The sequence below is a fragment of the Notolepis coatsorum genome (assembly GCF_963971535.1).
Source record: "Notolepis coatsorum genome assembly, chromosome: 12".
In the NCBI taxonomy this organism is placed as follows: Eukaryota; Metazoa; Chordata; class Actinopteri; order Aulopiformes; family Paralepididae; genus Notolepis; species Notolepis coatsorum.
Genome location: NC_140176.1, coordinates 67980213 through 67995876, shown reverse-complemented (window position 1 = coordinate 67995876; position 15664 = coordinate 67980213). Strand labels below are relative to the sequence as shown.

The 15664-nt window shown below is 43.5% G+C and overlaps 1 protein-coding gene across 1 annotated transcript in view; it reads right to left on the bottom strand.

The window, feature by feature from the left end:
- Positions 1–7756: 7756 nt before the first annotated feature.
- The window catches only part of gpr158a (G protein-coupled receptor 158a), a gene marked incomplete at both ends in the record, with an annotated part of 161259 nt that continues 153351 nt past the window's right edge, over positions 7757–15664 (bottom strand). The window contains 4 exons of the mRNA XM_084325952.1: positions 7757–9619; positions 10337–10483; positions 10857–10962; positions 13261–13399. Coding sequence (XP_084182078.1) covers positions 7757–9619; positions 10337–10483; positions 10857–10962; positions 13261–13399 — 2255 coding nt within the window. The remainder of the gene's footprint in view (positions 9620–10336; positions 10484–10856; positions 10963–13260; positions 13400–15664) is intronic.

Below are 15664 nucleotides of genomic sequence, written 5' to 3'. Positions count from 1 at the left end.
TGCCATATCTAAATGACTGTGTGGAGGTTTGGGGTACAAGAGCACCTTACAGGCAATAATTACCATGCAAAAAAGAGCAATCAGAATAGTGAATAATGTAGGATATTATGAACACACCAATGGCCTATTTAAAAAATCACAGATACTGAAATTTAGGGATTTAGTGGAATTTAAAACGCCACAAATGGTGTATAAAGCAAGACATAATTTACTACCAGGCAACATCCAAACGATTTTCATAGATTTAAGAGGGACACTTAACTTAAAACAGCCGACTGTACACACCACTATAAAAAGCATGTGCATATCTGTCTGTGGGGTGAAGTTGTGGAATAGTACCAGAGGAGTTAAAGGGGAACTATTTAGCTATTTCTTTCACTATTTGGGCAATTTTACACTATTCCTGTGAGTCTATGGAACACATCCTGTAATGTTCGGGAGCCTATCCTCCTTAGGATAGTATCCTACTGTATACCTGGGTCACTTCCTGTTGTTATGGGTTCACCTTGTATGTCACCACTGAATTGCTGTCATCACTAATTGTCTGTCACACCTGGGTGCTGTCATTGGTTGTCAGACTGCTGTCACTCATTGACAGCGTGGAATGTTTGGTATGTGCCTATTTAACGTTTGCTCTATCTTTGTCATTTGCTAGAGCTTCACCTAAACTACGGACAAGATTACAGATGGAACAAGCACTGACCTAAAGTCTTTATCACTGTACTTGTATACTCTTTTCCTGGTAATAAACAGTACACCTGTTTTGGAAGAGTAAACCTATCTCTGTCTCGTTCTTCTTCGACAACAAGTGGAAGTCACTTACCCCGTTCGTAACACATCCTTAAGTATTTTTTCAATAAAATTCATTGTTTTGTATTTTTTATCAAGTACTTTGGTGCACCACTTTCTGCCCTGCCAGATTCCAAGCATCCATTTGGATGGGCTCCGCCCATACTCACAATGCGCTTTGAGCAGAGGTGCATTGCTCATGGGACGGGGTTGCACGCTGGGCAACCAGCTTTTGTGAGCAGAAACGCGTGCACAAACATGCACGGATGTGGGCGCGCGTGCACTCAAAGAACGCGCTGCACTCGACTCGTCGCGTGTACCTGGCTACCTCGCATAAGCATAACAATTCATGGAAATCACATTCACAGGTTTGGTGTGAACGGTGCTCTGCCTGAGTCAGACCATCGTTCACACCAAACCTGAGGAATGCGCTGCACTCGACTGATGCGACAACTCGCTATACCCACCTGGCTACTTTGCATAACAATAGCTCAGGTCGTCAAGTGTGTTCAAATACGTTCTCAGATACATTCACACAAAACTTGTGAATGAAATGTGTTACATTCCATTCATAGAGGTAATTAGTAATTGTCTTTAGTCTGTGCGTATGCGAGGGAACATTTAAGCGCATGCGCGGGAGCGCGCATGCACGTGGCCATTAAAACATAGTGCAAAATCACCAACGCATGCCTGGCTTTGAGTGACAGTCACCCACCTGCACTGGCAGATAAGATAGTTCCCCTTTAAATGTATCGTTGATCTTCATTATCAACCAAAAAAACTAAAAATAATAATAATTAACAACAATCAATAAAATATTTGAACAATTGATCTAAAACACATGGTTAACCATCCACGGCATACTTCTCAAGAATACGTTGTTTGTACTTCCTTTTGAAATTAGCAGTATTTTTACTTTCTTGATGATGCACTGGGTTAGGGCATTTGCAAGCTTGATTTGTGTGTTGTTTTTTTGTACATGCTAAATGGCTAGAAATAAACTTCATTCATTCATTAATTTCCTACTGCTTGCACATGAAGAGGGGTTCTTCGTATATATAACTTGCATGCTGGAACTCTGAATGAAAAAGCTTTTAAAAGGATTCTAACATTACACTTCTGGGACAGGCCAAGGCTGAACTCATTAGGGTGCTAAGTTCAAGTTTTCAAGTTTCTTTAATAGTTGTCATACAGAAGTACAGAATACTTTTATACAAAATGCTTCTTACTGTTGCGCTCCAGAGACTGTGCAAGACAAGATAAGTATGAAATAAAATAACATAGTAAAATTAGAAGTAAAAAAATGAGGTCACAGTGTTCAGTTTAGACATATGTACAATGTTCGATGCAGAATAGACATAGTTACCATACAATATACAATACTGTGCAGTGTACTAATATATAATACTATATAGTGCAAGGCAGAAATGGAGAAATGGGACGAGGTGCAATTTAGGTACAATTCACAGTAGGTGTACGAGTTGTAGTGCAAATCCTTTATCAATAAATATAAAGTGTAAGTGTGTTTGTGTGATCTAAAGTGTGGAGAGTGGGTGCTGCAGTGTGTTGTTTGTTTGAGTGAGTGTGTGCGTGTGGGTGTGTGTGCTGTGTGCATTTGATGGTTGTTGCATAGTGATTATTGTTCGTTTAGCGATTATTGTTCGTTTAGCAGCCTGATGGCCTGGGGATAGAAGCTTCTTCTGAGTCTTTCTGTGCTCGCCTTAAGACTCCGGTATCGCTTGCCTGACCGCAGCAGTTCAAAGAGGCAGTTGTTCGGGTGGCTCGAGTCCTTAATAATTCTCTTAGCCTTCCCCTTGCACCGCTTGTTGTAAATGTTCTGGAGGGTGGGAAGCCCCCCTCCAATTGTGCGTTCGGCTGAACGTGTCACTCTTTGTAGTCTGCTACGGTCTTGTGCAGTGCTATTCCCAAACCAGGAGGTGATGTTGCCGGTCAGGATGCTCTCTATTGTACATGAGTAGAAGTTCCTAAGGATCTTCTGACTGACTTGGAACTTCCTTAGGCGCCTGAGGAAGTAGAGGCGTTGTCGTGCCTTCTTCACAACACTGTCAATGTGTGTGGTCCATGTCAAGTCCTCGGATATGTGGGCTCCGAGGTACTTGAAACTGTTCACTCTCTCAACCGGTGCCCCGTCGATGCTGAGGGGGCTGTAGTCCTTGACCCCCGACCTCCTGAAGTCCACAATCATCTCTTTTGTTTTGCTGACATTCAGGGAGAGGCAGTTCTCCTGACACCACTGTGACAGGTTCTTTGTTTTATTTACAGTGTACGCTCATTACATTGGCTCTTTCATTACTCTAACCCACAGATGACCTCAGTGAAAAGTAATTGTAATGAATATCAATTGAAAGATCAATAACGATCAACCGGTCACAAGGCTGCATTCTCCTAGTTCACCATTTCCCTGTGTGACATTTCTCTATTTTAGATCCCTGCTGTGGGGCGTATATTGATCTCGTATTTATTAGGAAAGGCCCTGAAAGTGCTCTTGAAAATCGATGCTAAAATGTTTTGTTTATGCTATTTCATCATGCTTTTAGGCAGCATTACTGCTCAGATAGACAGGGAGAAAGTACTAATGGAGATATTTTATCGAATGCATAAATACAACAATAATTCATTATTATTATTATGGCATCCCATACAGGGGTTGTGAATATAAGATATAGTTCTGCCTTCAGAAAGTTTTACAAGAGGCATATATATAGTTTATGCTTTCAGATAGCATCACCTTGCCTATTGGCCCGTGAGATGTTATAGTTTTTCCCGATGACCACTTTGGCCTGTGAAGATCTAGTTGTGAGACACAGTGCAGTTTTTCTGCAGTAGCCTGGAGCCAGTCGTTTTCTGATAGCATCTTCTATTCTGCTTTCCACGGGTCTACCATTGATCTTTGTCCAAAAAAGACCACAGCATCCCATGAAAGCATTTCAGGAAAGGAGCCAAGAGACATACGATGCATACGAACATCCTAAAGTGGTTATAGATGCACAGGGCTTTTAAAAGGCCCAACGTTCCCCCCTGCTCTCCGGTCTTCGCTAAGTACCGTGTAGGTAAACAAACCTGAGTCCAAGAAGATAACCTGGGCAGTGGGCACAAGTGCATCACGGGAGGGGTCCTGTGTCCACTCTCCGTGGCTTCAAAACTGCTGCACAGGCAACGTGCAAATGAGGGTGAAGACGCTGACGCGTCGCTCTTGATTTCAAGTCTGTCTGCTCGTAAATTAGATCGCCACAAATGCATCTGACATGGCGACAGTGTCCTCGCGATATAGGTCTCATAACAGATTGAGCACACACACTTTCATATAAATATTTATTGCAGAGGAGGTATCTTTTATGTACATGCTATCACAATATAACACAATATAAATCTACCAAATATTCCCATATATGGATGCTATAAGCTTGTCAAGCACATAATACAGTGGGTTAGGTACAGTATCACTCACTATACGACTTGTAACAGTCGATAAAAGATCATGTTTTTTTTGTTCTATTAAGGGCAGTGAAACATCGGTCCTACTAATTTCTTGAATTCATGCAGAAGCCACGAGAGCAAGAGTTAACAACGTTACAGCATTGAGTATTAGTAGTAGTACTAGTAGTAGTAGTAGTAGTAGTAGTAGTAGTAGTAGTAGTAGTAGTAGTAGTAGTAGTAATAATGGTAGTAATATTTGCCATTGGGTGACTTGGTTTGGTCACAAGAGGAGTCAGGTTAAATCAAAACAAGCAATATATAAAATCATAAAATCACTATGGTAATTTTTTTTTAAATTAATCAGTCGACAAAGAGCAACAGGACAGTTTTTTTTGTCAATGTCAAAAAGGTACAGTAACAGCGGTCTGGTTTTGCACACCCAAGTAAATGGTAGAAGTTGGAACTTTCACAGATTCATAGATGCTGCTGAAATACAATGGTAATTTCCAGAGAAAGACAATAAGACATTGATTTATGTATATACACAATTCACCACACACACAGTTATGGGCTGATTGAACTGAAGAGTGCTACAATATGCATGTGAAATTATGCAAATTAAAGAGTATAATATATTGGCTATTGTGCAAAAACACGTGCGATAGCCTACATATTTAATCATATGGTGTTATTAGTCTGTCTAATATTAGTCTGTGTAATCATGTTTCTATACCAGCTCCACACCTTCCATGTAACCATAACGGTTTGAGATGTTTAAAGGGCAATTCTGTGCAAAATATCTTTTCGATTTTGAAGAAAAATAAAGGATTTAGCGTATAGTCCCGCTGTTTATCTAAAATGCTGTTATATCGCATATAATTGGTACAATTTCTGTGAGTACTGAGTTGTTCTTGTTTTTTTTTTATTATTATAAGAAATAAGGAATAATTTTAGATTATAATTACTATAAATTATAATTACTTGAAATCATGCATGGTTAAACATGGAACCTTTTGTGTAGACAGTATGAGAGCGTTCTTTATAAGTGTTTCATTTTAACCGTGCATCATTTAGAATAATTACAAAAAAAAGGAAATTCTTTTACACTGAGATTTTACAGGTTTATATGATACAGGGACACAAAAGGGGGGGTTGGTACTAGGAGTGTATCCTTTTATCCTCTAATAAAACTGCATACAATCTAATGGTACATTCTGACAGGTCTATTTACTGTAAATAGTCCAGGAGCCAAAGAGATCAGCTTCTGTGATGTGAAAAAATTTAATTAAATTAAAAAATTGTTTGAAATGGTGATGTTGTGAGGAAGGGTCTCACGGTAAGGATTCCCTCTGTAGTGGGAGCCAGGACCCGACAATACAGTGTTTATGATGTATGATACCTAACAGCTGGTTCATAAATTTCATATAGGTTCATCAAAGCGTAACGATCAATCCACGTGCGGACGCTCCTTCCAGATGAAGTTCATGGAGTTGAGATGGTGACAAATCTCTCGTTCAGACAAGCCCCACGGGTCAGCGGCGTACGCCATTTCTCAGTACACTGAGACAGAAATAAGATTCCGGCATCTAAATCATCTTTACCGATTCCGGCTGTGCAACTTGTGAAACCAAATATTAAATCCATGCTATGAATATAAAGAAAATTCCCACAATTACAATGATTCAGAGGTTTTGTTGTTTTATGAGCTACGCCAAGAAAATTTAGCGATTGAAAGCCATCTTTTAACTGACTAGTTTCAACTGAGGCATTTGTATAGGGAGCAGAATGCATTAGAACATACCTGTACATTTAAATGGAAATAAGCGAGGACGTAAAGAAAATTCAAACATTTTGTAATGACAAATGTGAGAGCAACCAGCGACCGCAGATAATAATCGCCATCAATGACGACTTTCAATGGTACCATTAAACAAGTACACCATAACATTGATGCTATATTGATATATAATTTTCACACGACTGCAGTTCTTATCAGGTGTCACACAAATTGTCATTTTGATTATAGAAATGTACTTTTTTGCATCCCGTTAGTTCTCTGCTTTAATTTCAGCGTGGAATGGAATTATACATGTATGTATGTAGGCAATTGTATACCCACATTTGAACAAATAATACTGTATAGCAAAACTCAAATGAGATTATTTAGCAAAAATGTAGGTATATACTGTATGTCTGTATGTATATATGTTTTATAGGAGCTCACATTACAGTGTAGATCTGGGCCATTACAACACACATTCATGTTACACTGCCCTCATATTATCGTTGTCGCCACCTGGAATGAGCTTTTTTTCCCCGTTATTTTTTTTATCAGGGAATGCTTTTAACAGCTTTTATTTGGGAATGTGAAAGCAATGAAATAAAAAAACGACATTCCAAAGCCCTGTCAACACAAATTAATCACTTGCCGACCGACCAACAAAACCAATAGGATCCAACCACCCTCGTTACCCCCCCAGCTGTGCATGCTGCTTATATAATTCACCTTCACAGAACTCTGAGATGGAAGTCACCCGCTTCACCCCAGACTACATAAGACTGATAACAAGACAATTCTAGTTAGATATGCACGTACAGTAATACATCTCTGCAGACTTGGAAGCATTTGACTCTGCTGAGAACTACAGTAAATTAAATATCTAAAAAGAAAGAATCTCTCCACGTGTCTACCGTATAGTGGATGTGCATCCTGCCATATAAGAGCAACCAAGAGTAAACAAGAGTATATGATACAATAACTCGTAGCTAGAGACCACATAGTATATTCTCAATACTTTGTCTATTTTTATTTTGTTTGTTTGTTTATTTATTTATTTATTTATTTATTTATGTATTCATTTAATTTATTTTTTTACATGTAGAGTTGGCTAAAGTGCTAGAGTCCGCTTCCCTCACAATCAGTGCCTTGGCTTGACACACGATAACTGAAATGAAGTTCATCAGCCCAAGACAGGCATGATTTCCTTGAAGATGTTCCTTTATTCTTTGGCTTTTGCGTCTACTCTTTTATACCTTGACTTATACTTCATGCTATAGTTTATTGTATATATCAATAAGTACATTTTCTCTCCCTTTTTCATAGCGCGTTGTGTTTTGTCTGACCTATTCCAAGGTGAGAAAATCTCACAAATGCCGTCACAAAAAAAGTCTGAATTATAAATATTCAACATGATACATTTTAAACATTGCACATAAAGTGAAAAGGTTTTAATCAAAAGTTGCATAATTATAGGCTAAGATTTACTTTTAGAATACTCTGTCATCTGGAATGCTTATCGTGATATTGTCATTTTGTTTTTGTACATTTTGCTTCTTTTCTTCTTCAAAATAGACAAAAAAAATGTGACAAAATATTGTAAAGGAAGGCAACTTGTGGAACTTGATCACCTTTACTTCCAAGTCACCGCACTAATAGGAAAAGTTAATATCTGAGGATTTAAAAGTGAAAAAAAAAAAAAAAAGTATACAACAAGAACTATATTTTCCAGTTGTCCGTTTAGGTCGAGCGTCAGGCCTTTTTGCCTGACGTGCCATCGTCAAAGTCCCACGGACAGATATCTGCCTTTTTTGCACCACTTACTACAACCCCCCCTTTGGGATTTGGGCTGCTCTGTTTCGCTGCAGGAGCACACTTGTCTGTACCTTTTTTATCAGACACATCCTCAAAATCCCAGGGACACACGTCAACCTGCTTTCCCTTGGCTGCTCCGACGTTGGCACTTCTCCTTTTTTCTACCATTGGCATCTCCTGATTGCTTTCTAAATCCCAGGGGCACACCTCGGCACATTTCTGCTGGCTCATGTGTTTCTCTGAAGACTTACTCTTGTCCTTCGCTTTCGTTCTACTTTTCTCATCGTCGGGGTCTTTTGACTTCTCTTTCTCAACGGTCCTTGTAGAAGGGGGTCCCTTCTTTTTGGGCGGCGATTCCTTGGTTTTGGAAACCTGAGAAGAACCGGGTGTTCCCTCGGAATTCGGAGAGACAGCGGCGGTGTCACAATCCCAGGGACACACGTCAGCCTTTTTAACCGGTGGCTGGAGTGAGCCTCCTGTTTTGGAGGGCTCTGAAAGGGCACTTTTGCCTTTCCCATCCACTGGGGTGGTGCCTTTTTTTTGCTTTGTCTTATCTGGTGAGGGAGCCAGTTCAGTTGCCTTGGATGATGTGGTTTCATCAAAGTCCCATGGGCAAATATCAGTCAGCTGAGTTTTGGAGCTCTCCGTCACAGGTTGAGGCTGGTTAGGCTGTGCGGTCTTGGTCAGTTGGCTCGCCTGTGGCTTTGATCCTTCCACGGGAGCTTGACTCTCGCCTCCATCTTCCCATGGACAGATATCTGCTCTGTCACCGCTTGACCTCGGGGCTTCTTTAGAATGTCTGGCACCTGACGGCGACTGGTCTGAAGCTTTCTGTTTTTGCTGCTGGGGTTTGACTCCCTTGTTGCCGCTCCCATGAACCGTAGTCGTTTCCTCCGGCGCTATCGACACATGTTTCTGGACCTTGTTCTCGGAAGGAGTCAGGAGGTCCTCCACTTCCCAGGGACACACCTCAGAGAGATCGTACAGATCCTTGCCCTTAGTGGGCTCCGAGCAGATCGACGGGTGGCTTCCGCTTACCTGCGGTTTCATTATCCCCACTTTGGCCACGGTCTGTTTGTACTCTACCGACTGGCTGATGATCATCTTGGGCTGGCACTCGTCCTCTGGCTCTGCGTTGGCCTTGGTGTCTTTACTCTTCTTATTGCTGTCCTCCACACTCAGGGTCTTCCCCGTCAAGCCCAAAGTCTTCTCCTTGGCGCTGGCGATGACGCTCAAGGACTTCTGCAGCATGGAGGTTCTCGGGTGGATAGGCTTCTTGTCCGCGGTGAGGTTATGGGCGCTGGCCGACTTGCAGACCAAAGGAACTGACTCGGTGGATTCATCTAACTTCTCGTCGGACCTCTTCTTCACCAGCTTCTTGCCCATCAAGGCGTCCAGCAGGGACCCTTCGGCCGGGGTCGCCTCCGTCTTGTCGGTCGCCGAGCTGCCGGAGTCCTCGCTCTGGTCTCTCACGTGGTCGTAGCTGCTGTGCGACTTCTTCAGGGAGAAGACCTTGTGCTTCAGTGTCTCCTCCTTCGCCGGCTTGCCCGAGTGAGCCGGGTCGAAGGGGTTCTTCCTCGACACGCAGACGCTGTTGCGGTTGCTGCCGTGCTCCCCCGCCTCCTTGTCGTCCCGGCTGCACTGCCGGTGCACCGACTCGGGGATCTCCGTGATGCGGCGCATCAGTGAGCGGCCGAGGCCCTTCTTGGAGCTCCGCTTCTTCTGCAGGTGAGGGTTGTTGGCCAGCATCTTCTTCCTCTTGTAGATCTCCAGCTGGGAGTAGAGTTTCTTCAGCTCCTCCTGGGGGGGGGGGGGGGGGGGGGGAAAGATTAGCCATCATCGACCTGATCTGGAAAGACAGCTGTATTTTGAGAATGTTTAATAAACATGGTTTATTAAGTAAGTAAGACACAGGGTTACAAAAAAAATAAGCAGACAATTGCACAGAAAACATGCAATACAAATTCATAACACACAACTACGGACAGTGGTTGACTGATGCAGTACAGTACAGTCTAATCGCATGCTCATGAACACAAAAGGAAAGACAATGACGGTCTTGGACTGCATTAAATGAGGAAAACGGAGTGGCTTTTATTGTTAGGTCTGAAACAGCCTCTGTGCTCTCTTTGGTCCTGAAATTGATTGTATTTCTGTCTGCGTGCCCATCCTGATAGCTGCAGGATACCGGCTGATCATATCACTGCCTCTCATAAATAGACTTGGGAGTGGACCCTGGCGCTCAAACCATTGGAAGAGAGACTTCTTCAGACTTAACAAACAAACAGAAAATCCTCTGCTCACGTTGGTACGTTTTTCCCAAAGACTGTTGCTAGACCTTACGCCACAGCCATTAATAGAACTGAGGTGGCCCATTTCGTCTGGTGTCTGCAATAAAAAACTGCCATGGCTCAGTATGTTTGCCAGGGTCACATGACAAGGATTCAAAAAGGCATCACCAGGTTAAACAAAGGAGAATTGAGTGAGGAGGGGGAAGAGGAAGGAAAGGACTCTTACCCGGATGTCCTCCGGGTCCAAACTGTGTTCACTCCAGGCTGACGTGATGCTGCTGTTGAGATAGGACCCAGAGCGGCCCATGTCCATCTCATCCTCATAGGCCTCCGAGGCTATATCGTCTCTCATAGGGGTGCCAGCAAACAAGAACTGCAGGCAACAGATGAGAAAGCCAAATGACTTGTCAAACTGATGTTGCCTAAATTCTATTAAGTTCACAAACTGCGATCATTCAAGCAATAACATGGAGCTTATTATTTACCAACCAGCGATTCAACTGTTGAATATTGGCATAATACAACTGACTGGCTTTGCTCAAAGAAAACGCTCTAATGGCAAGAACAGCCACTTCACCCGGCGTTTCCGCAAATTCAAAACAGCTCATGTTGAAACGGAATGGATTAGCTATTACTGCACCACTTTGTCAAAAGCACATAGCTGCATAAATCATGCCGCATACTCCCGTGGTATTTCTCGTATTCACTGGGTAAAAACCAAGCAACATTCCAGTGGAGAGGTTTACCTTGGGGACGAGCAGCAGGCCCAACGCGATTGTTAGAGTTAGGTGGGTGTGAACAAAGAATAGCAACAGCATCCAATCTGGATGGAGCTCAGGAGCCAGAGTGAACCTGAGAGAGAGAGAGAGAGAGAGAGAGAGAGAGAGAGAGAGAGAGAGAGAGAGAGAGAGAGAGAGAGAGAGAGAGAGAGAGAGAGATGGATTGTTACTGAATCAAAATAAACCAATACAGTGGAGGAGTATTCCGTGTTCTATATTTAGCCGATGGTGTGCTGGGCGTAGATGGCATTCCTGTTGAGCGTGATATGAATAATGTTATGCGGGGTCATTAATCACGCGGCTCAAACAGAAACACCACAGTGTTACAGAGGATCAACAGAGTGTGGGTGTTGTGGCCTGTTAGTAAGCACATTGTTAGCATGTCATACGTTGTACAGGATATCCATAGCCACGTGTAATTGAGATGAGTGTTGTCTGTGTGTTTGTGTGTTTAAACGTGTGTGTGTGTGTGTGTGTGTGTGTGTGTGTGTGTGTGTGTGTGTGTGTGTGTGTGTGTGTGTGTGTGTGTGTGTGTGTGTGTGTGTGTGTGTGTGTGTGTTACCCACTAAAAAGAAGCACTAGAATGTGCATTAAACAGTGATATGACAAAATGATGCTAACCTACAGTTCTGTGTGAGAATTGAGCTGGTCTCTCTGCAGTTGATACAGAAAGAACGGAGAGAGGGATATGATGTAAGGTGTTTTAAACCAAAGTCTGTCTAGGTGGTAACGTTGAATGGACCTCAATCCCCACCCTCTTTTATTGATCCTCCAATCACTTCTTTCAAGAAGCAACAGATGTGATTGGAGGAAGGAGAAAGAGGGTGGGGTTTGGGATAAGATCATATAGGCCCATAGGCCCGTGTTTGCTTGTGGATACTGTCCTCACACGTTGGATTGGATTTACTATAGAGGGCAATGATTTCTATTTAGTCACTTCTATATTATTGATACAGCATTGACCTCATACAGCCACAGAACTGCAGTTATTGGCAAATGGAATCATTCTTGAGACATAATACTGACGTGTACTGTAGCTGCAGTCTGCTATTTAAAATCATCCATCAGGCTCACAGAGCTCAGTGAGTGTTTTTGTGCCCATGCAGGCTGTAGGGGCCTGTCCTGTCACATGCTAATTCAACCACCGGAGAGCCTATATCCCGGTAAATGTCATCCAGCAGCCTCATTACGACGTTGAAGTCAGCAAATGGCTAATTAACGAACAGTTACTGTGGTGATAGCTTGAAGGAAGGAGGAGAAGGTCTACCGTATGAAATGACCCAAAGCTTTGAAGTATCCCCTCCCCCCTTCGTCTTTTGTAAAGGAGTTCAAACTAAGTTTCTGTGGGGATGAGGACTTGATATGAAGACGTACTGTATCCAATCGGTACTGTATCCTCTGAGCCTGGAGTATCTGAATGAAACACACATGTCCACAAAAAGATTCTCCTTATAGATTTTACAGTATATTTTAATCTCCCCCCCCCCACACCTGGAGGAGGCAGTGCTCTGATTACTCCGGCAGCTATCACAGGGAGTCTGGGTTTTAACTGGCCGCTATGGAATCCTCCAGCGGGTTATATAGGAGGAACAGAAATGGATGCTGGCAGCCTCTAACAAGCCCCAGCAGCCAGATCCCTGGTGGAGACCCCTTGTTCTCAACTCAGCACACCAGTCTAGTCAAGTGTTCTCATTTATAAGGGGTCTCATCTGGCCATTTGCCGGAGAGCCCAGCCTCACACCATGGCTGTGGATTAAAAGAGTTGGCGTCATAAACACACACACAGCCGTCATGTCAAAATACCGTCTAAACCTTGACACCTTCCAAGAAGCTATAAACGGCCACACATCAGGAGCGTGAAATGTATTGGTAACGAATGTTAATAATTTGTAATTTGGAGTATTGGTGCCAATATTAGCAAAAATCCATGCTGTGCTGAACATAAATCATTCTGTCGTGGCTAATTAGGGAATAATCTGACGGAGCCGAGCTCTCAATTAGAGGGAATCCAACTGGGAATGGCTTTGGTGATGTCAGCTGAAACATTCTCATTTAGAAACTGTGTGGTGCTGCTCCTTGACATGTACGCTGGAGGGAGAGGCCATGTTTGAATACAGTAATACAAAAAAACACAACTCCCACATGAACCGAGGCGTTAATCTTCCGCAACAACCCACAGGACGGAGAAAACGCTTACTGATGGACTTAAACGATAAAACGAGAGTGGACGACAGCAGTTATATGAAGTGAGTAGCTGTTCACTCAGATGTAAAACCATGTGGAATAGACACTGTACGCTATTCTATGTATAGACACACCGAGAGCGATTCGAGTGAGTACACAATATCCCCTGTAGGAGGGTCGCCGTTACCTGATGACGTAGAATATAGTGGACAGGATGAGCTCATTGTGGACGGCAATGGCCATGTAGCGAGGCTCGTGGAACGCAGACGGGACTGTCCTCACAGCATAACACAGGTACACCGCCCAGAGCAGGAACAGGAACTCCGCTAGAGGAACAGGAAGAAAGGAGACAGAAAGCCAGGGGTGTGAGGGGGGCAATGGATGCGGTGGCGTCCATAAAGGGGAGGAGCGGTGGTTATTGGTATTAAAGGGGAGGAGCGGTGGTTATATTGGTATTAAAGGGGAGGAGCGGTGGTTATTGGTATGCCGTACATGGAACAACACAGACCACACCATATGTGCACCACCAACACCCACCATCCGCCCACTTCACAGCCCAACGCTCTTGGCGACTTGGAGCAATAGAATGTACAATGCAGGCATACAGAAAGATGGCATGCGCAATAAAAGCGATGAAACCCATTTGGAACATTCTCTGGACATTGTCTGACTGACAATAGACCTGTCTCAAAACCCTGCCCCTTTTCTTGATCCTCCAATCACAACTGTCGCTTACCTCGGACAAACCAAGTTTGTCCGAGGTAAGCGACAGTTGTGATTGGAGGATCAAGAAAAGGGGCAGGGTTTTGAGACAGGTCCATTGCAGATGGAGCTGTTGCAGCCCATTCAAAAGGTTTAATAAATCCCCACAGCCCTCAGGCGGCCCAGTGTAATGTCTGCTGGGCAGCCTCCCCAGTGTAATGTCTGCTGGGCAGCCTCCTTGACAGCAATAAACACCTGCCTTTCCTGTGAAAATCTGTCACCATTATTTTGACATTCATTGTGTTTGTCTGCATGAATGGAAGCGCCGCCAGGTTTGATTGAGCTGTCTATGTGCCACACGGCGTGTATCAACAGTATGTGTTAGATGCCATTGCTCGCACAGAGAGACGCCATTTGTTATGGTTAAGTAAGGGCCCGTGGAAACCCATATCTATCAAGAGGAGACCTGACAATGGGCTGATCTATTAGCAGCACACCGGCCTAGGTAGTCAAGTCTTCGATTTCCCAGATGGATTATGCCGAGACAGAAGGGACGCTCTAAACCGACCAAATGTTCTTTTCTAGCTTCTTCTTTTCTTGATCACAATTATATCGCCCTTCATTATATGGCAGCATGTCTTCTGTGCTGAGAGGGACCCAGGGCTGGTGTCTCTCCGCTGGGCCTCAGAGAAGCCTGAGTCAGCATGCTGCTTAAAATGCTTAACAGTCATGAATATATTCTCTGGACACTGACTGACTGACAGTCAGGGTTGGGTATTGTATTTCTTTTTTTTATGATCCCAGTGCCAAAGTCGATATTTCAAACACAATGCCTGTTCCTAAACGGGTTTTCAAAATCTGAATAAATAAAAGGTTTACTAAAATCAAGCCAACACTGAATTTCCAATTAAAGGTTATATTGGGAAGAAACATGCTTGAAATTATAATAATAAATTATCTCAACGGAAATCTAAGGAATAATCTTTAGAAACCACAACCAGTAATAACCTTAAAAGATGCTTCTTTATATTGCAAATAATAGCAGGGGTAGGGCACCACAGATCATTTCTAGGTCATAGTTTGTTCCAGGGATCCAGTTTTTCTCTTGAGATACTTTATTAACTCAGTTCTAATGATCACAGTATCACACTATCTTGAGTTTTCAGAGGTTTAAATCTCTTTCCCAAAACGACATAGACTTAGACTTCAATTGCTTCTCTTGTTCGATCATATAACCGTAGTTTTATACGTGTAACCTGCACTCGCTCTGTTCCTTATGTCCTGTAACAGTAAGAAGCATTTTGTATAAAAGTATTCTGTACTTCTGTATGACAACTATTAAAGAAACTTGAAACTTGAGCTCTGTTCCTTCTGTCCTGCCTCTGGAAGCCTGCCACCAGGGGGACAGCCCCTCAGCTCTGTTCCTTCTGTCCTGCCTCTGGAAGCCTGCCACCAGGGGGACAGCCCCTCAGCTCTGTTCCTTCTGTCCTGCCTCTGGAAGCCTGCCACCAGGGGGACAGCCCCTCAGCTCTGTTCCTTCTGTCCTGCCTCTGGAAGCCTGCCACCAGGGGGACAGCCCCTCAGCTCTGTTCCTTCTGTCCTGCCTCTGGAAGCCTGCCACCAGGGGGACAGCCCCTCAGCTCTGTTCCTTCTGTCCTGCCTCTGGAAGCCTGCCACCAGGGGGACAGCCCCTCAGCTCTGTTCCTTATGTCCTGCCTCTGGAAGCCTGCCACCAGGGGGACAGCCCCTCAGCTCCAACGCATGGCTGTACCAGACTGCTTACAGTATGTAGAGTGTATTTGATAGTCTCATTGTTACTTTAGCCGCATTAACACTTTGAATGCCCAGCAGGGGGCACACATTTAGTGCTTGAATGCCCACATCCACTT